A 24,085-nucleotide genomic window follows, 5' to 3' on the forward strand; every position below is an offset into this window, starting at 1 on the left:
GCCCTGCTGCTAGCTGGCTGACATTGATCTACTGCTGGCCCTGCTGCTAGCTGGCTGACATTGCTCTACTGCTGGCCCTGCTGCTAGCTGGCTGACATTGATCTACTGCTGGCCCTGCTGCTAGCTGGCTGACATTGACAAACTGCTGGCCCTGCTGCTAGCTGGCTGACATTGCTCTACTGCTGGCCCTGCTGCTGGCTGGCTGACATTGCTCTACTGCTGGCCCTGCTGCTAGCTGGCTGACATTGATCTACTGCTGGCCCTGCTGCTAGCTGGCTGACATTGCTCTACTGTGGCCCTGCTGCTAGCTGGCTGACATTGCTCTACTGCTGGCCCTGCTGCTAGCTGGCTGACATTGATCTACTGCTGGCCCTGCTGCTAGCTGGCTGACATTGATCTACTGCTGGCCCTGCTGTTGTTATGTTTTACTTTTGAAAAACTAGATGATTTACTTTGAGGATTACTTTCAAATTCAGAAAAAAAAATCTGAGACACTACTCTGTTTTCTGATTGACATTCAAATCAGCATTGAAAAAAGGCGAGAGTTTAAGTTTCTTCCACTATGATGACACACCAAATGTGTTTAATGGACCGCGGGAAAAGGGAACAGGCTTTTCATAGGCTACTGTCTTCCAATGGTGCGACTGCTGTCAGCATCCAAATATTATCCAACTCGAATAAACGCTTTGAGATAAGGATTTATTATTTATTTTACCTTTAGGCAAGTCAGTTATGAAAAAAATCTTATTTTCAATGATGGGTTAACTGCCTGTTCAGGGGCAGAACGACAGATTTGTACTTTGTCAACTCGGGGGTTTGAACTTGCAAACTTCCGGTTACTAGTCCAACGCTTTAACCACTAGGCTACCCTGCCGCCCGAGGATGACAGCAGTGATGTAGTCTACGGCGATACGGATATCACTTACTATTTATATCTACATAGAGCATTGATGTGAATCACACTGCTGCTCTCTCATTGAGCTGTTTGCTCCTTATGGACTGTGGTTGTTGTGGATGTTGTGGTTGTTGTGGATGTTGTGGTTATTGTGGATGGATGTTCACAAATCTAAATGTGTATTTGAACACAATAATGGTTGAAATCAAGAAGTTTAAGCTGCCTATCAATCCTTGTTTTTGAAACTAATGGACAGCCAGTGAAAAATGCGTTGTTGCAACAGCTGCATTGTGTGGATCCCAGACTATGGAATAAAAGTGGGGCTTTTATTGCTCAATCTAATTCATGCTGATAAAAAAAAATATCCATAGGCCTAATGGAGACATGCTCAAATTCACACACTTTAAAATCGAACACTTTTTTTCTTCAATTTTCACCTAAAATGACATACCCAAATCTAACTGCCTGTAGCTCAGGACCTGAAGCAAGGATATGCATATTCTTGATACCATTTGAAAGGAAACACTTTGAAGTTTGTGGAAATGTGAAATTAATGTAGAAGAATATAACACATTAGATCTGGTAAAAGATACTACAAACAAAAAACATGGATTTTCAATCTTTGAAATTCAAGAGAAAGGCCATAATATAATGTTGCAGTTTAGGCGCAATTTAGATTTCGGCCACTAGATGGCAGCACTGTGTGTGCAAAGTTTCAGATTGATCCAGTGAAGCATTGCAATACTGGACAATATTTTGTATCAAGTCTGCCCAAATGTGCCAAATTGGTCAATTGATACCTTTTCAAGTACATAACCACAGAGAACATACAAAAATGATATGGTAATAAAAAATGTAAGTTTACACATTTTGGGGTGGCAGGTAGCCTAGTGGTTAGAGCATTGGACTAAAAACTGAAAGGATGCCAGATCGAATCCCTGAGCTGATGAGGTAAAAATCTGTCCTTCTGCCCCTAAACAAGGCAGACATAAATTTCACATTTCCACACACTTCAAAGTCTCTCCTTTCAAATGCTATCAACAATATGCATATCCACCATACCTAGGTGTTAACCCACCGTACCGAGGTGTTAACCCACCATACCTAGGTGTTAACCCACCATACCGAGGTGTTAATCCACCGTACCTAGGTGTTAACCCACCGTACCTAGGTGTTAATCCACCGTACCTAGGTGTTAACCCACCGTACCGAGGTGTTAACCCACCGTACCGAGGTGTTAACCCACCATACCGAGGTGTTAACCCACCATACCGAGGTGTTAATCCACCGTACCTAGGTGTTAATCCACCGTACCTAGGTGTTAATCCACCGTACCTAGGTGTTAATCCACCACCTAGGTGTTAATCCAGGTGTTAATCCACCGTACCTAGGTGTTAATCCACCGTACCTAGGTGTTAACCCACCGTACCTAGCTGTTAACCCACCGTACCTAGGTGTTAACCCACCGTACCTAGCTGTTAACCCACCGTACCTAGGTGTTAATCCACCGTACCTAGGTGTTAATCCACCGTACCGAGGTGTTAATCCACCGTACCTAGGTGTTAATCCACCGTACCTAGGTGTTAACCCACCGTACCTAGGTGTTAACCCAGCTGTTAACCCACCGTACCTAGGTGTTAACCCACCGTACCTAGCTGTTAACCCACCGTACCTAGGTGTTAATCCACCGTACCTAGGTGTTAACCCACCGTACCTAGGTGTTAATCCACCGTACCTAGGTGTTAACCCACCGTACCTAGGTGTTGTTAACCCACCGTACCTAGGTGTTAACCCACCGTACCTAGGTGTTAACCCACCGTACCTAGGTGTTAACCCACCGTACCTAGGTGTTAATCCACCGTACCTAGGTGTTAATCCACCGTACCTAGGTGTTAATCCACCGTACCTAGGTGTTAAACCTAGGTGTTAACCCACCGTACCGAGGTGTTAACCCACCGTACCTAGGTGTTAATCCACCGTACCTAGGTGTTAACCCACCGTACCTAGGTGTTAATCCACCGTACCTAGGTGTTAATCCACCGTACCTAGGTGTTAACCCACCGTACCTAGGTGTTAACCCACCGTACCTAGGTGTTAACCCATGGTACCTAGGTGTTAACCCACCGTACCGAGGTGTTAACACACCGTACCTAGGTGTTAATCCACCGGTACCTAGGTGTTAACCCACCGTACCTAGGTGTTAACCCACCGTACCTAGGTGTTAATCCACCGTACCTAGGTGTTAACCCACCGTACCTAGCTGTTAATCCACCGTACCTAGGTGTTAACCCACCGTACCTAGCTGTTAATCCACCGGTACCTAGGTGTTAACCCACCGTACCTAGCTGTTAATCCACCGGTACCTAGGTGTTAATCCACCGTACCTAGGTGTTAATCCACCGTACCTAGGTGTTAATCCACCGGTACCTAGGTGTTAATCCACCGGTACCTAGGTGTTAATCCACCGTACCTAGGTGTTAATCCACCGTACCTAGGTGTTAACCCACCGTACCTAGGTGTTAATCCACCGTACCTAGGTGTTAATCCACCGTACCTAGGTGTTAACCCACCGTACCTAGGTGTTAATCCACCGTACCTAGGTGTTAACCCACCGTACCTAGGTGTTAATCCACCGGTACCTAGGTGTTAATCCACCTAGGTACCTAGGTGTTAATCCACCGTACCTAGGTGTTAATCCACCGTACCTAGGTGTTAATCCACCGTACCTAGGTGTTAATCCACCGTACCTAGGTGTTAACCCACCGTACCTAGGTGTTAATCCACCGTACCTAGGTGTTAATCCACCGGTACCTAGGTGTTAAGGTGTTCCACCGTACCTAGGTGTTAATCCACCGTACCTAGGTGTTAATCCACCGTACCTAGGTGTTAACCCACCGTACCTAGGTGTTAATCCACCGTACCTAGGTGTTAACCCACCGTACCTAGGTGTTAATCCACCGGTACCTAGGTGTTAATCCACCGGTACCTAGGTGTTAATCCACTGTACCTAGGTGTTAATCCACCGTACCTAGGTGTTAATCCACCGTACCTAGGTGTTAATCCACCGTACCTAGGTGTTAACCCACCGTACCTAGGTGTTAATCCACCGTACCTAGGTGTTAATCCACCGGTACCTAGCTGTTAATCCACCGTACCTAGGTGTTAACCCACCGTACCGAGGTGTTAACCCACCGTACCTAGGTGTTAATCCACCGTACCTAGGTGTTAATCCACCGTACCTAGGTGTTAAACCCACCGTACCTAGGTGTTAATCCACCGTACCTAGGTGTTAACCCACCGTACCTAGGTGTTAACCCACCGTACCTAGGTGTTAATCCACCGTACCTAGGTGTTAACCCACCGTACCTAGGTGTTAATCCACCGTACCTAGGTGTTAATCCACCGTACCTAGGTGTTAACCCACCGTACCTAGGTGTTAATCCACCGTACCTAGGTGTTAATCCACCGTACCTAGGTGTTAATCCACCGTACCTAGGTGTTAATCCACCGTACCTAGGTGTTAACCCACCGTACCTAGCTGTTAACCCACCGTACCTAGGTGTTAACCCACCGTGTTAACCTAGCTGTTAACCCACCGTACCTAGGTGTTAATCCACCGTACCTAGGTGTTAATCCACCGTACCGAGGTGTTAATCCACCGTAACCTAGGTGTTAATCCACCGTACCTAGGTGTTAACCCACCGTACCTAGCTGTTAACCCACCGTACCTAGGTGTTAACCCACCGTACCTAGCTGTTAACCCACCGTACCTAGGTGTTAATCCACCGTACCTAGGTGTTAATCCACCGTACCTAGGTGTTAACCCACCGTACCTAGGTGTTAATCCACCGTAACCTAGGTGTTAACCCACCGTACCTAGGTGTTAACCCACCGTACCTAGGTGTTAACCCCCACCGTACCTAGGTGTTAATCCACCGTACCTAGGTGTTAATCCACCGTACCTAGGTGTTAATCCACCGTACCTAGGTGTTAATCCACCGTACCTAGGTGTTAACCCACCGTACCTAGGTGTTAACCCACCGTACCTAGGTGTTAACCCACCGTACCGAGGTGTTAACCCACCGTACCTAGGTGTTAACCCACCGTACCTAGGTGTTAATCCACCGTACCTAGGTGTTAATCCACCGTACCTAGGTGTTAACCCACCGTACCTAGGTGTTAACCCACCGTACCTAGGTGTTAACCCATGTGTACCTACCTGTTAACCCACCGTACCTAGGTGTTAACACACCGTACCTAGGTGTTAATCCACCGGTACCTAGGTGTTAACCCACCGTACCTAGGTGTTAACCCACCGTACCTAGGTGTTAATCCACCGTACCTAGGTGTTAACCCACCGTACCTAGGTGTTAATCCACCGTACCTAGGTGTTAACCCACCGTACCTAGGTGTTAATCCACCGTACCTAGGTGTTAACCCACCGTACCTAGGTGTTAATCCACCGGTACCTAGGTGTTAATCCACCGTACCTAGGTGTTAATCCACCTAGGTGTTAACCCACCGTACCTAGGTAACCCACCTACCTAGGTGTTAATCCACCTAGGTGTACCTAGGTGTTAATCCATCCACCGGTACCTAGGTGTTAATCCACCGTACCTAGGTGTTAATCCACCGTACCTAGGTGTTAACCCACCGTACCTAGGTGTTAACCCACCGTACCTAGGTGTTAATCCACCGTACCTAGGTGTTAACCCACCGTACCTAGGTGTTAATCCACCTAGGTGTTAATCCACCGTACCTAGGTGTTAACCCACCGTACCTAGGTGTTAATCCACCGGTACCTAGGTGTTAATCCACCGGTACCTAGGTGTTAATCCACCGTACCTAGGTGTTAATCCACCGTACCTAGGTGTTAATCCACCGTACCTAGGTGTTAATCCACCGTACCTAGGTGTTAACCCACCGTACCTAGGTGTTAATCCACCGGTACCTAGGTGTTAATCCACCGGTACCTAGGTGTTAATCCACCGTACCTAGGTGTTAATCCACCGGTACCTAGGTGTTAATCCACCGTACCTAGGTGTTAACCCACCGTACCTAGGTGTTAATCCACCGTACCTAGGTGTTAACCCACCGTACCTAGGTGTTAATCCACCGGTACCTAGGTGTTAATCCACCGGTACCTAGGTGTTAATCCACCGTACCTAGGTGTTAATCCACCGTACCTAGGTGTTAATCCACCGTACCTAGGTGTTAACCCACCGTACCTAGGTGTTAATCCACCGTACCTAGGTGTTAATCCACCGTACCTAGGTGTTAATCCACCGGTACCTAGGTGTTAATCCACCGTACCTAGGTGTTAACCCACCGTACCTAGGTGTTAACCCACCGTACCTAGGTGTTAACCCACCGTACCTAGGTGTTAATCCACCCACCGTACCTAGGTGTTAACCCACCGTACCTAGGTGTTAACCCACCGTACCTAGGTGTTAACCCACCGTACCTAGGTGTTAACCCACCGTACCTAGGTGTTAACCCACCGTACCTAGGTGTTAATCCACCGTACCTAGGTGTTAACCCACCGTACCTAGGTGTTAAGGTGTTCCACCGTACCTAGGTGTTAAACCCACCGTACCTAGGTGTTAACCCACCGTACCTAGGTGTTAATCCACCGTACCTAGGTGTTACCTAGGTGTTAATCCACCGTACCTAGGTGTTAACCCACCGTACCTAGGTGTTAATCCACCGTACCTAGGTGTTAACCCACCGTACCTAGGTGTTAATCCACCGTACCTAGGTGTTAACCCACCGTACCTAGGTGTTAACCCACCGTACCTAGGTGTTAATCCACCGGTACCTAGGTGTTAACCCACCGTACCTAGGTGTTAACCCACCGTACCTAGGTGTTAACTAGGTGTTAACCCACCGTACCTAGGTGTTAACCCACCGTACCTAGGTGTTAACCCACCGTACCTAGGTGTTAACCCACCGTACCTAGGTGTTAACCCACCGTACCTAGGTGTTAATCCACCGGTACCTAGGTGTTAACCCACCGTACCTAGGTGTTAACCCACCGTACCTAGGCTGTTATTGAAAATAAGAATTTGTTATTAACTGACTTGCCTAGTTAAAAAAATAATAATAAAAACACACTCCCAGGAATGTCATACATGATGGATCATTAGCATCACTACATAAATTACACCAACCTTCACACATCTAGATGGCCAGGTGGGGTGTGTGTGTAGCCAGAGATAGCAGTGGGGTCAAACTGTAGAACCCAGTTCCTACATTTGATATATAAAAATGGATTTTATCAAACAAAACTATGCTACAATTTATCTATGGGACCCTCAGGATGACAGATCAGAGCCAGATTACTGAATGTAAGTACATTATTTACCTTCAGAGGTGAATGTATCAAACCAGTTACCGTGATAGAAGTGTTTTGTTGTTGTGCACTCTCCTCAAACAATACCATGGTATTTGTTCACTGTAATAGTTACTGTTAATTGGACAGTGCAGATTAACAGGAATTGAAGCTTTCTGCCCATATAAGACATGTCTATGTCCTTTTACAACATCATGTTAATCACATTAGTGCTCGTTAGTTCAACCGTCCCGGGACACCGATCCCGTAGAGGATTAATTAAAGGGGAAATCTGTAGTTGCTACATCCATTTATGGACTTATAAATTATATATATTCATTGATTGTTGAAGAATATAACTTATAAATGCCCCATGAGCTTAGTTCAACTGTCACACTCCATGAGAACCCAACATATCAGCTTGTTTTTCTCTAATGTTTTAAACATTGTAAATATAAACAATGTATAGCCTCATAACATGGTTAAAATAATATGTTGATATCATGGATGGTCAGTCCTTGCATCCACAGCTCTGTCTATTAATCTGAGAGTGGTTACATTTCTCCAGGCCCATCCCTCAGCGTTTTACCAAAACAGAGGCGGGGCGACCGTTTTGTTATTATTTCATCTGTGGACTTGCCCTTTAAACAGCTGCATATTATCAAGATATCAATGTGCCACCAACTAAAAGGTAAACAATAGGCCTGTAGCAAATGCAGAATATGACATTCATTTTTCACATGTAAATAGCCCTTTTCAGTAGTGATCAAAGCATGCCATTCCATGAGTGCAGCATTTATTTTTCAACTCAAATCAATGAGCCACATCAGTCCTCCATGACAATAAAATCATAAACAACACAGTAGGGCTGGCTAATAAGATAAAACAATTTAGCTAATCTATACATCCATACTTCCAAGGCCTATTTTTGAAGATCAAGGGGTATAACATTTATTGTAATGACTGTAATTGTGATAGACTTTGATTTTTTTATGTAAAGATATCATTTAATCGCATTCTTATATGTAGTAGAAAGTGATGGGTTAGAAGAAGCCTACATAACCAACCCAGCCACCCCAGTCATAGACTGTTCTCTCTGCTAACGCACGGCAAGCAGTACCGGAGCGCCAAGTCTAGGTCCAAGAGGTTTCTAAACAGCTTCTACCCCTCAAGCCATAAGACTCCTGAACATCTAATCAAACGGCCACCCAGACTAATTGTAGTAGTAGTGGCTACATTGGTCATATTGATTTTACATTCATTATTACACCTTTAATGTTGCATGCAATAATTGATCTGCTTTTTGACAATTCCACCTCTCACCACAGCATTGCGCTGCAGTCAAAGTACCAGACCAAAAACAAACTTCCGTTTCATGCTCCCCCAGTTTCCGGAAGATCTCTGTACAATGATGGAGAAAATGGAATCCTAAGACCGTACCCAAATATTCAAGCGGATTTGTTAGAATAAAACGACCAAAGTCCAAGATAACGAATAACGACACAAATACAAGACAGGTACTGTGAATGTATGACATATTTAAATGTTGTTAACTAGATATAAAGTGGGCTGTTAAATTGTGCTAACCTGTTAGCTAGCTGGCGCTTTAGCAAGCAGCTAAAACTCTTAACTTCGGGAAGGTGTTGGCTAACTGACTAGCTTCAACACCTAGCTAACTGACTAGCTTCAACACCTAGCTAACTGACTAGCTTCAACACCTAGCTAACTGACTAGCTTCATCACCTAGCTAACTGACTAGCTTCAACACCTAGCTAACTGACTAGCTTCATCACCTAGCTAACTGACTAGCTTCAACACCTAGCTAACTGACTAGCTTCATCACCTAGCTAACTGACTAGCTTCAACACCTAGCTAACTGACTAGCTTCATCACCTAGCTAACTGACTAGCTTCGCCACCTAGCTAACTGACTAGCTTCGCCACCTAGATAGATAGGTGGGTAGGTTAGATGAGCGTTGATTTACTGGCTTCGTTTCGTGTTGATGACAATATGTCAGGTAGGTAGTTAACATTGTTTCCAGGTATTCATTCATTTACTTAATAGTTGGCTAGCCAGTTATGAACAGCAAAAACAACGTAAAGTCGCTAAAAACGTTTCGTGTATAGAAGAACAACTTAATCATATAATTTTGTGTGTAAGTGGATGTCTATATTTAACCTTTTACACAAAAGGCATCCGAAGAGCTGATGACTGCAAGTTTAAACGGTTTCTCCTTAGCCTGTTAGCCAATGTTATTAAATGGTCTGTTGGCCAGACGAATGTCTTAACTAGATAGCTACATTTAGTCTTGACAACTTGAAATCATAAAATAATAATGATGTTAGTATATCGTTAGCTCGCTGAGTTAACACGAGCTGTTTTCTCCATATTTCAGATGCCATTTCCAGCCAGATGCTAAGGGTGTTAGCTAGCATGCTAATGGTTAGCTCCCCAGATTCCATTTTGTTTTTGTCGACTTTGGTCTGACTGGTTAGCTGCTGCTGCTGCTGCTGATTATTATTATTATTATTATTATTATTATTATTATCAAAACACGGGACTCCGTTAGGACTGCTTTTTTAAAGGAGGAGACATTGTTGCATCAGAGTACACGATGCCCACCAAGCCAGGAAAGATTTTCCTTGATATCGGAAACGTCCTTATTAAGAACTATAGTTTATTGAACGCTAGCTAACTTAGTAGCTAATTAGCTGGCTAGTTAACCTGCTTTCTGCTATTTGTTGATGTCATTTAGTCCTGGTCAATAACATCAAAATATGTGTGTTTTATTAATGTGCTGCATGTCATAAATCAGATCACCTGTCTGTGGACTTCCCCACCTGCTGACTGTGTCAGTGTGTCGAAGATGCAGCTAGGCATTTCTATTGTCGACCCGGTACAGCCAGAAGAGGATGGCGATGGCCTGCTTCTCTCAGCCTGCTTCCTCTCGAGGTTTCTTCCTTCTAGGGACTTTTTCCTGGCTCTACCTGGCTTCTCATTGGGTTCTAGGCCAGGCTACTGTAAAGGCACATTTTGACAACTGCTCATGTATAAATACATTTTGATTGATCACATTTGATTGATTATCCCTAGCAGCTGGATCGTGGTGACTCAGCGATAGACAGCGTTTATCTCCAGCTTCTCTCCCTTCGACACCCGATGGAGGGCTCCGACAGTTCCGAGCCGGGCGCCAGTGACCAACCAGAGGCCCAGCGCAGGCGGCAACGGGACCGGCTAGACCGGGAGGAGGCCTTCTACCAGTTTGTCAACAACCTGAGTGAGGCAGACTACCGGCTGATGAGAGACAACAACCTGCTGGGTACCCCAGGTAACTGACTCTCCTTTAATTCACCTGTTATAAACCACTAACACACCTCATTAGACAAAAACCTGCTGTGAACCCCAGGTAACTGACTCTCCTTTAATTCACCTGTTATAAACCACTAACACACCTCATTAGACAACAACCTGCTGGGTACCCCAGGTAACTGACTCTCCTTTAATTCACCTGTTATAAACCACTAACACACCTCATTAGACAACAACCTGCTGTGAACCCCAGGTAACTGACTCTCCTTTAATTCACCTGTTATAAACCACTAACACACCTCATTAGACAACAACCTGCTGTGAACCCCAGGTAACTGACTCTCCTTTAATTCACCTGTTATAAACCACTAACACACCTCATTAGACAACAACCTGCTGTGAACCCCAGGTAACTGACTCTCCTTTAATTCACCTGTTATAAACCACTAACACACCTCATTAGACAACAACCTGCTGTGAACCCCAGGTAACTGACTCTCCTTTAATTCACCTGTTATAAACCACTAACACACCTCATTAGACAACAACCTGCTGTGAACCCCAGGTAACTGACTCTCCTTTAATTCACCTGTTATAAACCACTAACACACCTCATTAGACAACAACCTGCTGTGAACCCCAGGTAACTGTAATACATATGGGGGTTAACAGCATTGTAGACATGAGTTTTCTATCTCATTTAAAAAGTTAATGTCTTTGCGTTCTTTTTGATTTAGGGCTTTATTTCTCTCCTGCAGACTGGGTTGAATTACATTTTCGGTCAGTTTTTTAGATTGGCTATCGAAAGTTGTTGTCTCAGGTTTGAGTTTTTCTTATCATGCCACATCCAGGTCAGTGGGGTGGGCAGTATGTTTGGAGCATCCGCTAGTGGAACACCTTTCCTGGGGAGAGCAGTGAGAGGACAGGGCCTGTCCTGGTAAGTCTGGTGGTTCTCAGTACTGTCCTGTTGCTGTGTAACCAGGAGACAAACTACAGCTTTATGGGCAAATACCTGGGTATTTCCAGTAGTAAATGAAGGCAGTTAGAGCCAGTGTTGGTGTACTGAGTTGTAGTTTCATCCCTCCTAGGTGAGATCACAGCAGAGGAGTTGTTGAGTCGGCTGCAGCAGATTAAGGATGGACCAGAGCAGCAGCAGCCTAGCATCAACACCAGTGAGACTGGAGAAGCTACAGGTGGTAAGGCTCCTCTGTACTTTTCATTATGTCTTTCAAGCCGAAATTAAAAGTTCATCAACTTTTAAAGATGGAGTCCTTAATGGTGACATTATGACCGTCACTGCAAACCATTAGAATGTTGATATGTTCTGTCTTCCATTAGAATGTTGATATGTTCTGTCTTCCATTAGAATGTTGATATGTTCTGTCTTCCATTAGAATGTTATGTTCTGTCTTCCATTAGAACTGGCAGAAGGTCCAGAGGACCCGTCTAACGGCGACACCCTCTTGGATTGGCTGAACACCGTCAGGCGGACAGGCAACACCACCCGCAGTGGTCACCGAGGCAACCAGTCATGGCGGGCGGTGAGCCGGACCAACCCAAACAGCGGAGACTTCCGGTTCAGTCTGGAGATCAACGTTAACCGTAACCTGGCTGAGCAGCAGGCCCGCGCAGAGGGGGAGGCCGAGGCGCAGGAGGAGGCCCCAACTAGAGCACCTGGCAATGGGGTGGAGGTCCAGCCTGAGGCGGGGACGGAGGTGCCCATGGAGACAGGAGAGGTGCTGGAGGAACCAGTTGTGGAGGAGATGGCTGTCATAGTGGAACCAGAAGCGGAGATGGAGCCAGAGGCTGAAGTAGAAGCTGAGCCAGAGGCTGAAGTAGAAGCTGAGCCAGAGGCTGAAGTAGAAGCTGAGCCAGAGGCTGAAGTAGAAGCTGAGCCAGAGGCTGAAGTAGAAGCTGAGCCAGAGGCTGAAGTAGAAGCTGAGCCAGAGGCTGAAGTAGAAGCTGAGCCAGAGGCTGAAGTAGAAGCTGAGCCAGAGGCTGAAGTAGAAGCTGAGCCAGAGGCTGAAGTAGAAGCTGAGCCAGAGGCTGAAGTAGAAGCTGAGCCAGAGGCTGAAGTAGAAGCAGAGATGGTCCCAGAGTTAGTAGTAGAGGTAGTCCCACAGCCGCCCAGCTCTGTCACCACCACCCCTCCTGTCTCCAGACCTGCCAGTCCCCTGGTGCAGGCCCCTCCAGCCGCCCCTGCCCCTCCTAGCCCGCCCCCCGAGGAGCCTCCGCGACGGGGCCAGAGACGAGCCCGCAGCCGTAGCCCTGAGCAGCGCCGGACCAGGGCTCGCACCACACGAAGTCGTTCCCCCCTCACCCTGGACCGACTCCCCCGCCACGTCCCCACCTCAGCCACCTCACACAGCCCCGCCACCCAGGCACCCGCAGAGGGAAGCTCACGGACTCGACAGCATGTTCTGTCCCGGCAGAGCACCGCAGAGTACGAGGCCCAGTCAGCCGGAACAGGGTTTGACACAGGTTCTGGGAACGCCCCAGAGCCCGGTACCACCCCACCCCAGGAGGGAGAGGCCGCGGGCGGGGAGGGAGCAGCAGGACGACGTCCCCCCACCATCATGCTGGACCTGCAGGTGCGTCGTGTTCGTCCAGGTGAGTACCGCCAGAGGGACAGCATTGCTAACAGAACCCGCTCACGCTCCCAGAACTCCAACAACACCTTCCTGTACGAGAGTGAGAGGGGTGGGTTCCGCAGGACCTTCTCCCGGTCCGAGCGTGCGGGTGTGAGGACGTACGTCAGCACCATCAGGATCCCCATCAGGAGGATCAGTGATGCAGGGTTGGGAGAGGCCACCTCCATGGCTCTGCAGACCATGATACGACAGATCATGACCGGCTTCGGAGAGCTCAGCTACTTCATGGACTCAGACTCTGACTCCTCGGACTCAAACCGTGGCGGTGGTAACCCCACTGGCGCTGCCGACCTGGCCGAGGCGCTCAATACTCCCGACGGGGGAGTAGCCGGCATGGCGGAGGGGGCGGAGCCTCCTGTCTCAGTGAGCGGGCATAGTATTGGAGGAGTCGGGGAGGCAAGGACAGAGGAGAGGGAGGGGGAGGACGGGATGGGTCTAGGTCTGTCCCCCGTGATAGGTTTAGGGGTAGGGGGCACCCCCAGGGAGGGGCGAGCTCGGCCCCGTGCCCCCATCAGTCTGGAGGAACCAGGGTCACTACCCTTCCTCCGCCTTGCTCACTTCTTCCTCCTGAATGATGAGGATGAGGAACAGCCCAGAGGACTCACCAAGGAGCAGATCGACAACCTCTCCACCAGGAACTTTGGGGAGAGTGATGCTCTGAAGACCTGCAGTGTGTGTATCACAGAGTATGCTGAGGGGAACAAGTTGAGGAAGTTGCCCTGTTCTCATGAGTACCATGTTCACTGTATCGACCGCTGGTTGTCTGAGAACTCCACCTGTCCTATCTGCCGCAGGGCCGTGTTGGTGTCTGCTAACCGGGAGAGTGTGGTCTAACCTGGAGAGCTGGAGGTCAGGGGTCAGCGGTGCTCCAGGCATACAGCTCCAGTATATAACACCGTGTCAGTTCTGCAGGCCTTTCTCCTAGTCAGACCATTTACATTGTTCATGTTTTCATTCTTAAGCCATCACTGACTTTTATCCAACTGACATGCTGGTGTTTGGACAGACAGACAAGACAGAGAGACTGAGACAGAGAGACTGACAGGAAGGAAGGAAGGTGATGTCCTCATAGACTCTGTAGGAAGAGACGTGAGAAAGAGATGCAATTGTCCCCTGTTGGCTAACAGACCCCACTCTCCCCTACCTGTCTTACCCCAAAAGGGACTCCACTGTCCCCACCTGACCCTGCTCTCCACCTGAAAGACTTAACTGCATTTATCAATACTCTGGAACGGCTCACAGACTGTCAGTGTGTCAAAGCTTGCTGAATTAGTTTTTAAGTTAAAACTGTAGAATGTTGTACAGGCTTTAATGGGGAGAACAAGATGTGACGGACTTGGATTCCGTTGGGAATTCTATCAGTTTATTTGGACTCGTATTGCATCATATTCAGGACATCGGACCAATAGTACTGATTATGAATTGTGTTGAACCGTCGTTGAGATGGGATGTGGGTATCTGTTAACTGATGCTCGTATGTAGTCTAACTCTAGCCCATCACATGAAGCATTGATCTGGCCTGTTTCTATTTCTGCCCTCTGACAGTGTTTCATCATGACCTGGCCTGTGTACACAAAGCATATCACAGTATCAGTGGGGGTCTAGGATCAGTCCGTCAGTGGGGGTCAAGGATCAGTCCGTCAGTGGGGGTCTAGGATCAGTCCGTCAGTGGGGGTCTAGGATCAGTCCGTCAGTGGGGGTCTAGGATCAGTCCGTCAGTGGGGGGGGTCTAGGATCAGTCCGTCATTGGGGGTCTAGGATCAGTCCGTCAGTGGGGGTTGGGGGTCTCAGTGGGGGTTCTAGGATCAGTCCGTCAGTGGGGGTTCTAGGATCAGTCCGTCAGTGGGGGTCTAGGATCAGTCCGTCAGTGGGGGGTCTAGGATCAGTCCGTCAGTGGGCGGTCTAGGATCAGTCCGTCAGTGGGGGTCTAGGATCAGTCCGTCAGTGGGGGTCTAGGATCAGTCCGTCAGTGGGGGTCTAGGATCAGTCCGTCAGTGGGGGCGGGGTCAGTCCATATAATGTCCATATAATCTTATTCATTATGACCTAAAAGGGCCAACTGATCCTAGATCATCACTCCTACTCTGGGACACTTTATGGATACGGGCCCTGAATGATAATGACAACCTCCTTATGATCCTAACCCTGTCACTATGACAACCTGTTGGTTCTGCTACCATATGACCAGGAAGTGAACAGACGGCTGCATTATGGCTCCGTCTTCACCACCCTATCTCTATATAGTGCACTACCCATAAGACTAGTCAGAAGTACTGCTCTATATCGGGGATAGTGCCGTTTGGGAATCACATTTATGGGTTCCATGTGGTGTTGCATGAAGGATCTGGATTTAGACCCCTGCCGGGCCAGGGTTAAGCCCTGTGTCTAACCCAGGCCAGGTTAAACCCTGGCCAGGCCAGGTTAGACCCCGGCCAGGCCAGGTTAGACCCCGGCCAGGTTAGACCCTGGCCAGGTTAAAGCCAGGCCAGGTTAGACTCAGGCCAGGTTAGACCCCTGCCAGGTAAAGCCAGGCCAGGTTAGAACCCTGCCAGGTTAGACCCCGGCCAGGTAAAAGCCAGGCCAGGTTAGACCCCGGCCAGGTTAAAGCCAGGCCAGGTTAGACGCCGGCCAGGCTGCTGCCTCTGTCCTGTGTTTTGGCCTAGAACTTCTACCACCAAGAGACATCTTCATATCTGGAACACCAGTGCAATAACTATAGAGTGGGAAAACTGAAGAAGTGTAATATTCTAAACTTGTATATTATTATTTCTAAAATATTGTAGACTGAATATTCACAGTTAAAACGAAGACTTGTTCCCTTTTAAAAATGTGTTAATCTTTTTATTTTCTTGAGCTTGGTTCTTTCTGTACATTCTGATATAGCGCTCTTTCTTGTTGAGCGGTGGGCCTGTAGGATGCTGTAGGTTGGCTGTTCACACAGAGGGAGGGAGTGTTCCATGCCATGATGACATCACATTCTATAGGTTCCATGTGTTCTCACGGTTGCCGTCATTACCTCCTCCCTGTACAAATAAAGTTTTGGGTGGTTGAAGCTCTGTTATTGTTGATAATGACCAGTTGTAAATGAAGTGTATTGTGTCTTTCTGTCTTACTAACCTGGCTGTCTTCATCAAGGCCTCCTACTGCACTATGTTGCATTGGTCCCAAACGGCTCCCTATTCCCTATAGTGACTTACTTTTGACCGGAGTCCTATGGGCTCTGGTGAAAAGAAGTGCACAATAAAGGGAATAGGTTGTTTGGGTCACAGGCCAGTTCTGTATTTTAACAGGCTGTAGTTTAATATCCGTATGTTCACAAAGGGCACCTCTCTATCATGAAATACAGTGCATTTGGAAAGTATTCAGACCCCTTGACTTTTTCCACATTTTGTTACGTTACAGCCTTGTTCTAAAATAGATGAAATAAATATATTTCCTCAGCAATCTACATAATGACATCACAATACCCCTGTAATGACATCACAATACCCCATAATTTATTACCTTTATTTAACTAGGCAAGTCAGTTAAGATCAAATTCTTATTTTCAAATACCTTGTCAGCTTGGGGGGTTGAACTGGCAACCTTCTGGTTCCTAGTCCAACGCTCTAACCACTAGGCTACCCTGCCCCCACAATACCCCGTAATGACATCACAATACCCTGTAATGACAAAGCAAAAACAGGTTTTTAGACATTTTTTCACAAGTATTCAGACCCTTTGCTATGAGACTCGAAATTGAGCTCAGGTGCATCATATTTCCATTGATCATCCTTGAGATGTTTCTACAACTTGATTGGAGTCCACCTGTGGTAAATTCAATTGATTGGACATGATTTGGAAAGGCACACACCTGTCTACATAAGTTCCCACAGTTGACAGTGCAAAACCCAAGCCAAGAGGTCGAAGGAATTGTCTGTAGCGCTCCGAGACAGGATTGTGTTGAGACAGATCTGGGGAAGCGTACCAAAAAGATTCTGCAGCACTGAAGGTCCCCAAGAACACAGTGGCCTCAATCATTCTTAAATGGAAGATGTTTGGAACCACCAAAACTTCCTAGAGATGGCCATCAGGCCAAACTTAGCAATCGGGGGAGAAGGGCCTTGGTCAGGGATGTGACCAAGAACCTGATGGTCACTCTGACAGAGCTCCAGAGTTCCTCGTGGAGATGGGAGAACCTTCAGAAGGGCAACCATCTCTGCAGCACTCCACCAATCAGGCCTTTATGGTAGAGTGGCCAGACGGAAGCCACTCCTCAGTAAGTCACATGACAGCCCACTTGGAGTTTGCCAAAAGGCTCCTAAAGACTCAGACCATGAGAAACAAGATTTTCTGGTCTGATGAAACCAGGATTGAACTCTGGCCTGAATATTAAGCGGCACATCTCTTAAAAAAAACGTGGCACCATCCCTACGGTGAAGCGTGGTGGTGGCAGCATCCCGACGGTGAAGCGTGGTGGTGGCACCATCCCTACGGTGAAGCGTGTTGGTGGCAGCATCCCGACGGTGAAGCGTGGTGGTGGCACCATCCCTACGGTGAAGCGTGGTGGTGGCAGCATCCCTACGGTGAAGCGTGGTGGTGGCAGCATCACCGACGGTGAAGCGTGGTGGTGGCACCATCCCTACGGTGAAGCGTGTTGGTGGCAGCATCCCGACGGTGAAGCGTGGTGGTGGCACCATCCCGACGGTGAAGCGTGGTGGTGGCACCATCCCTACGGTGAAGCGTGGTGGTGGCAGCATCATGCTGTGGGGGTGTTTTTCAGAGGCAGGGACTGGGAGACTAGTCAGGATCAAGGCAAAGATGAGCGGAACAAAGTACAGAGAGATCCTTGATGAAAACCTACTCCAGATCGCTCCGGACCTCAGACTGGGGTGAAGGTTCACCTTCCATCAGGACAATGACCCTGATCACGCAGCCAAGACAACACAGGAGTGGCTTCGGGACTTGTCTCTGTATGTCCTTGAGAGGCCCAGCCAGACCCCGGACTTGATCCCGATTGAACATCTCTGGAGAGACCTGAAAATAGCTGTGCAGCAACGCTCCCCATCCAACCTGACAAGAGCTTGAGAGGATCTGCAGAGAAGAATGGGAGAAACTCCCCAAATACAGGTGTGCCAAGCTCATAGCGTCATAACCAAGAAGACTTGATTCAACAAAGTACTGCGTAAAGGGTCTGAATACATAGGTAAATGTCATATATTCGTAAAAAAATAAAATTATATTTCTGAACTTGTTTTTACTTTGTCGTTATGGGGTATTGTGTAGATGGGGGACGACAATTGAATGTCTTTTAGAATAAGGCTGTAACCGAACAAAATGAGGAAAAAGTCAAGGGGTCTGAATACTTTCTGAAGGCACTGTATATATTGGGGCGTTTTAAGTGGATTTTCCCCAGTTTTATACATGTGATAAATACCACCTTCCCACTTGGTTATGAACGCAGCATGAAAGGCATTGCATGGTCAATCAGATACCGGCATTCTACATTGGCCGTGAGACATTTACAGTGATATGGCCTATGCGTGTCAGGGCATTCCCCCCGAAGATGTTTATAACTAAACTAAACTAGACCACTGCCCGGGAACTAATTACTCGTAGTGGGCAGAGCCAAGCATGAGCTAGCTAACATTTGCATATTTCCATTAGGGAACGCCTAATGCGCGTGTGCATTAACTCAATTTGCCTCTGCACTCCTAAACAATGCCATTTTTTATAAATGTTGGCAAAGGGTAAAGTATACACAACTCACATGCTGACCAGACCGGACACGTCGCGTGCGCGAGCGTCGCAAAATACATTTAGAAATCCATGTTATTCAATTATTGCACCCACACTGCTCGCGCGCGCCAACGAGCGTCTGCGACGCCAACGGCTAAGATAGAACTCATTCCTATTTCTGACGCAGATCGCGCTGAAAGTCCTCTCCTCATTGGTTTATAGAAGCAGGTACCCACGTGTCATCTCCTCATTGGTTATACCCACGTGGGTGATTGAAAGACGAACTTTGTTAAACATTGTTGCCGGTCATTGTGGTAATACAATGAAAGTTTAGATGCCAATCACCATATAAGTTCAAAGATGAAAAAGCCTGGAAGGAGGAGAGATGACTAGAAACGATTCGGTTGACCGTTTTATGTGTGGATTAATTGTCGGAGTAGAGGACCTTGTGCATTTCCAGGTAAAATAACAACTCAGCTGTTCTGTTTTGTCCTGGGATATAAACACTAACTAGCTAAATAGCCATACATGTTTAATGCTTTTCGACCTGTCCCCAAATTGATGTCATTGGTTCAGAGTTTGTTTTGATATTTTAACCTGCCTGTTGTGATCGCGTTTGGTGTGGGGCGGGGCAAAATACATTTATGCACGATGCACGCGCGCAGCCGGTTTGGGTTCCGTGTTAGTCCACTCTGTTCGTTACATATTTTAGTTCTGGGAACTGAAAACTGTATTGAGATCAACTGTTTAATCTACGAGAAAATTAGCAGAATATCGGCCAAAATCCATCTCGTTCTCTCCTCTCTCACTCCCGGACACTGGGCTTCCTCTCAGCACCATATTTGGTTGTGAGCAGAAACGCTGAGCGGATGCCTCAAGTATATAGATCCGTGAAATATCTGTCTAATTGTTCTGTGTTCATTCTACTTGCGCTTTGCCGCGCAGAGCTGTTGTGAAGGAAGTTCATCAAGATTCCCATAACTTTGCTCACGAGTGTCTCAGCGATCTAATGGACTGTCTCAGTGCTAGAGGCGTAACTACAGACACTGGTTCGATTCCGGGCTGTATCACAACCGGCCATGATCGGGAGTCCCATAGTGGCGGCGCATAATTGGCCCAGCGTCGCACGGGTTATTGGAGGATTTGGACGGGGTTGGCCGTAATTGTAAAATAAGTTTTTGTTCTTAACTGACTTCCCTGGTTAAATAAAGGCTAAAGAAAATTATGTGGTAGGCAAAAAACTCTAGCAATTACGGTATTATGGTCAAGGCAATAAGAAGGAAGTGAAGGGTGGAATGTCATCCATTTCTTTTCAACTCTACTAAAGGAACGATGGTGCTCCGGACTTTAGGTTGTCACTTGGGGCGTTTTCAAGGGATTTACCGCCAGGTAAGACCTGTAGAATAAAACGAATGTCACCTGTTCTGAAACGGAGCTACAGAATAGTGCCTTGTCTTTGGAAGACACTTTTATTAACGAGGGGCATGTGTAGTCGTCTACAGTACAACTTATGTATTCAATTGTAAGCTACTAACTTGTGTTTAGAATGTGTAATTCATATCGAATTCTACAACTTTAAGAAACAACACCGCTACAGTTGACCGATTTACCGTAATTACCCGAATACAGTTAACCCCAGATTTTTGCTGAATTTATCATAGTACTACTTCATTTGACCACGTAGGGACGCTGTCTACACGTTCATGTGAATATTTCTTTACATGCATGATTTTTTTGCACACCTACATTCACCCATCTGTCTCTGGCCATGTTGTCTCAGCTACAGTCCTGTGGGCTGGCTGTGTTGGGGGTGCGGGGTCTACCCGTGGTGTCGTTGGGGGTGAGATGTAAGAGCTCCGGCCCTGTACAGATGAGTCACCTGGACCACCTTGTGTTGACCGTGAAGAGTGTTCCAGACACCTGCACCTTCTACTCCTCTGTCCTGGGCATGGAGGTCATCACCTTTAAGGTACATTCTGAGTACTGACACAGACTGCATAATCAATGATTAGTCTATTGATCAGTTTTACTGAAACGTTAATTATTCTACTTTGGATAAAACATAGGTTGTCAACGTTTTCTACTGTTCTGCCTGTGGTCGTTTCCACAATAGATTTGCTAACAACCAACAAGGTCATTAAATAAATCATAGATACACTCCAACTGGACTGTGTAACTATGTGGAAAACCCCAGCAGATGGTAGCATTGAACAGTCTCTTATTAAACCCCAGCAGATGGTAGTCTTGACCAATCTCTTATTAAAACCCCAGCAGATGGTAGCCTTGACCAGTCTCTCTTATTAAAACCCCAGCAGATGGTAGCCTTGACCAGTCTCTCTTATTAAAACCCCAGCAGATGGTAGCCTTGACCAGTCTCTCTTATTAAACCCCAGCAGATGGTAGCCTTGACCAGTCTCTTATTAAACCCCAGCAGATGGTAATTGACCAGTCTCTTATTAAACCCCAGCAGATGGTAAAACCCCAGCAGATGGTGACCAGTCTCTTATTAAACCCCAGCAGATGGTAGCCTTGACCAGTCTCTTATTAAAACCCCAGCAGATGGTAGCCTTGTCTCTTATTAAAACCCCCAGTCTCTTATTAAAACCCCAGCAGATGGTAGCCTTGACCAGTCTCTCTTATTAAAACCCCAGCAGATGGTAGCCTTGACCAGTCTCTTATTAAACCCCAGCAGATGGTCTCTCTTATTAAACCCCAGCAGATGGTAGCCTTGACCAGTCTCTCTTATTAAAACCCCAGCAGATGGTAGCATAACAGTCTCTTATTAAACCCCAGCAGATGGTAGCATTGACCAGTCTCTTATTAAAACCCCAGCAGATGGTAGCATTGACCAGTCTCTTATTAAAACCCCAGCAGATGGTAGCATTGACCAGTCTCTTATTAAACCCCAGCAGATGGTAGCCTTGACCAGTCTCTTATTAAAACCCCAGCAGAAACCCCATTAAACCCCAGCAGATGGTAGCAGCTTGACCAGTCTCTTATTAAACCCCAGCAGATGGTAGCATTGACCAGTCTCTTATTAAAACCCACAGCAGATGGTAGCATTGAACAGTCTCTTATTAAACCCCAGCAGATGGTAGCCTTGACCAGTCTCTTATTAAACCCCAGCAGATGGTAGCCTTGACCAGTCTCTTATTAAAACCCCAGCAGATGGTAGCCTTGACCAGTCTCTCTTCTTCTTTACCCCAGGGTAACCGTAAGGCGCTGTGTTTTGGGAAGCAGAAGTTGAACCTGCACCAGGTGGGTCAGGAGTTTGAACCCAAGGCTTTGAGACCCACCTCAGGATCAGCTGACCTCTGTCTCATCACCCTCACCCCCCTGGCTGCTGTAGCTACACACCTACAGGTGACACACACACACACGCACACACACAGCCGCTACACCTCCAAGTTATCTACTACATGGTTCCAGTCCTCCACCATAACCATATGGATGGACATGCTGTCTTCTAGTAGGATGCTGTTCTGCCATGTCCTGAAAGTCCCTGTGTGACTGTCTCATCTATCTGTCACCTGCAGGCGTGTGGTGTGGAGATAGAGGAGGGTCCAGTGGAGAGGAGTGGCGCTGTTGGACCCATCACATCTCTCTACTTCAGAGACCCAGACCACAACCTGATAGAGGTCTCTAACTACAACCAACCAACAAAGGACTGAGGCCTTATGTCAACCTCTAACTACATGTACAACCAACATCCTTTAGCTAAACAGCTACCTTCAACAGACCAACAGCCTTTAGCTAAACATCTACCTTCAACAGCCTTTAGCTAAACATCTACCTTCAACAGCCTTTAGCTAAACATCTACCTTCAACAGCCTTTAGCTAAACATCTACCTTCAACAGCCTTTAGCTAAACATCTACCTTCAACAGCCTTTAGCTAAACATCTACCTTCAACAGCCTTTAGCTAAACATCTACCTTCCACAGCCTTTAGCTAAACATCTACCTTCAACAGCCTTTAGCTAAACATCTACCTTCAACAGCCTTTAGCTAAACATCTACCTTCAACAGCCTTTAGCTAAACATCTACCTTCAACAGCCTTAGAACAACCATTTAACTGCAACAGAAGAACAAAGGGCATTCTTATATTTTGTGTGTTTTTGCTCAGCCAACTTATTTGTCTTTTGTCAGAAAGATAACAGTAGTTAGACTGAAGAGTTAGTGCTAAGGTAACCTTTATGAGGACAACAACGTAGTTCCTACGTGTCATGTTTTGGCCTAGCCAGATCTGTATGTTAGCCAATTCCTTGTTGTTTGGGGTGATGACTTGCCTTGTTAAATAAAAAAATGAAAGAGGCAAAATAGTTGTTTGAAGCAGAACCATATCTACAGTAGGTCAGTCTGCATCGATTCACTTTCTGGTCAGTCTGCGTCGATTCAGTATCTACATGGAGTATTTTCAACTTTCTGGTCAGTCAGCGTTGATTCAACAAAAACCAAAGTCCATTTTTACGATGTAAATGTAGCATTACAGATACTATCATAACTAAATGCTGTAACTCTAACTCCAGCTGGCCCTGTTTAGACCTGTTTATCAATGGCTCTGGCCAGTCCACTCTGTTACAGAGGCTGTTCAGTTCATATTGACGTCATGTAGCCACAGCTTGTTGTTTCAGTTAGCAGGGCTGACTGGTCAGATAGCGTCAGCAGGCAGGCTAGTCCCAACAACACAGCTTGTTGTTTCAGCTAGCAGGGTTGACTGGTCAGAGAGCATCAGCAGGCAGGCTAGTCCCAACAACACAGCTTGTTGTTTCAGCTAGCAGGGCTGACTGGTCAGAGAGCATCAGCAGGCAGGCTAGTCCCAACAACACAGCTTGTTGTTTCAGCTAGCAGGGTTGACTGGTCAGAGAGCATCAGCAGGCAGGCTAGTCCCAACAACACAGCTTGTTGTTTCAGCTAGCAGGGCTGACTGGTCAGAGAGCATCAGCAGGCAGGCTAGTCCCAACAACACAGCTTGTTGTTTCAGTTAGCAGGGTTGACTGGTCAGATAGCTTCAGCGGGCAGGCTACCCCAGGGCCTTATTACACACTGTATGCATCACAAATGACACCCTAATAACTATATAGCTCATTAGTCTTGACCAGGGTCCATTGGGATCTACAGTAGTACACTGTGTAGGGAATATTGTTCCACGTGGGACATATCTAAACTAACAGTCAGAGGGT

General features: G+C 46.9%; 2 protein-coding genes and 1 long non-coding RNA gene across 4 annotated transcripts; all 3 read left to right on the forward strand.

The window, feature by feature from the left end:
• Window positions 1-8,593: 8,593 nt before the first annotated feature.
• Window positions 8,594-14,938, forward strand: LOC112238214 (E3 ubiquitin-protein ligase RLIM). Of its 2 annotated transcripts, none has more exons than XM_042326179.1 (4): window positions 8,594-8,743; window positions 10,320-10,554; window positions 11,624-11,731; window positions 11,955-14,938. In XM_042326179.1, the coding sequence occupies exons 2-4, from the start codon at window positions 10,386-10,388 to the stop codon at window positions 14,018-14,020; spliced, it is 2,343 nt and encodes a 780-aa protein (XP_042182113.1). In that variant the 5' UTR covers window positions 8,594-8,743; window positions 10,320-10,385; the 3' UTR covers window positions 14,021-14,938. The 2 variants fall into 2 exon arrangements, with proteins under 2 accessions (XP_042182113.1, XP_042182114.1); XM_042326180.1 differs by having other exon boundaries at window positions 10,323-10,554.
• A 41-nt stretch (window positions 14,939-14,979) lies between these two features.
• Window positions 14,980-16,252, forward strand: LOC121846964. Its single transcript, XR_006083968.1, has 2 exons — window positions 14,980-15,738; window positions 15,771-16,252. It is a non-coding gene; the product is annotated as an uncharacterized LOC121846964 (long non-coding RNA).
• Window positions 16,253-20,175: 3,923 nt separating this feature from the next.
• glod5 (glyoxalase domain containing 5) lies at window positions 20,176-23,224 on the forward strand. Its single transcript, XM_024406787.2, has 4 exons — window positions 20,176-20,293; window positions 20,685-20,873; window positions 22,112-22,267; window positions 22,441-23,224. The coding sequence occupies exons 1-4, from the start codon at window positions 20,237-20,239 to the stop codon at window positions 22,573-22,575; spliced, it is 537 nt and encodes a 178-aa protein (XP_024262555.1). The 5' UTR covers window positions 20,176-20,236; the 3' UTR covers window positions 22,576-23,224.
• The last annotated feature ends 861 nt before the right edge of the window (window positions 23,225-24,085 follow it).

Source organism: Oncorhynchus tshawytscha, linkage group LG08 (genome assembly GCF_018296145.1).
Source record: "Oncorhynchus tshawytscha isolate Ot180627B linkage group LG08, Otsh_v2.0, whole genome shotgun sequence".
NCBI classification, from domain to species: Eukaryota; Metazoa; Chordata; class Actinopteri; order Salmoniformes; family Salmonidae; genus Oncorhynchus; species Oncorhynchus tshawytscha.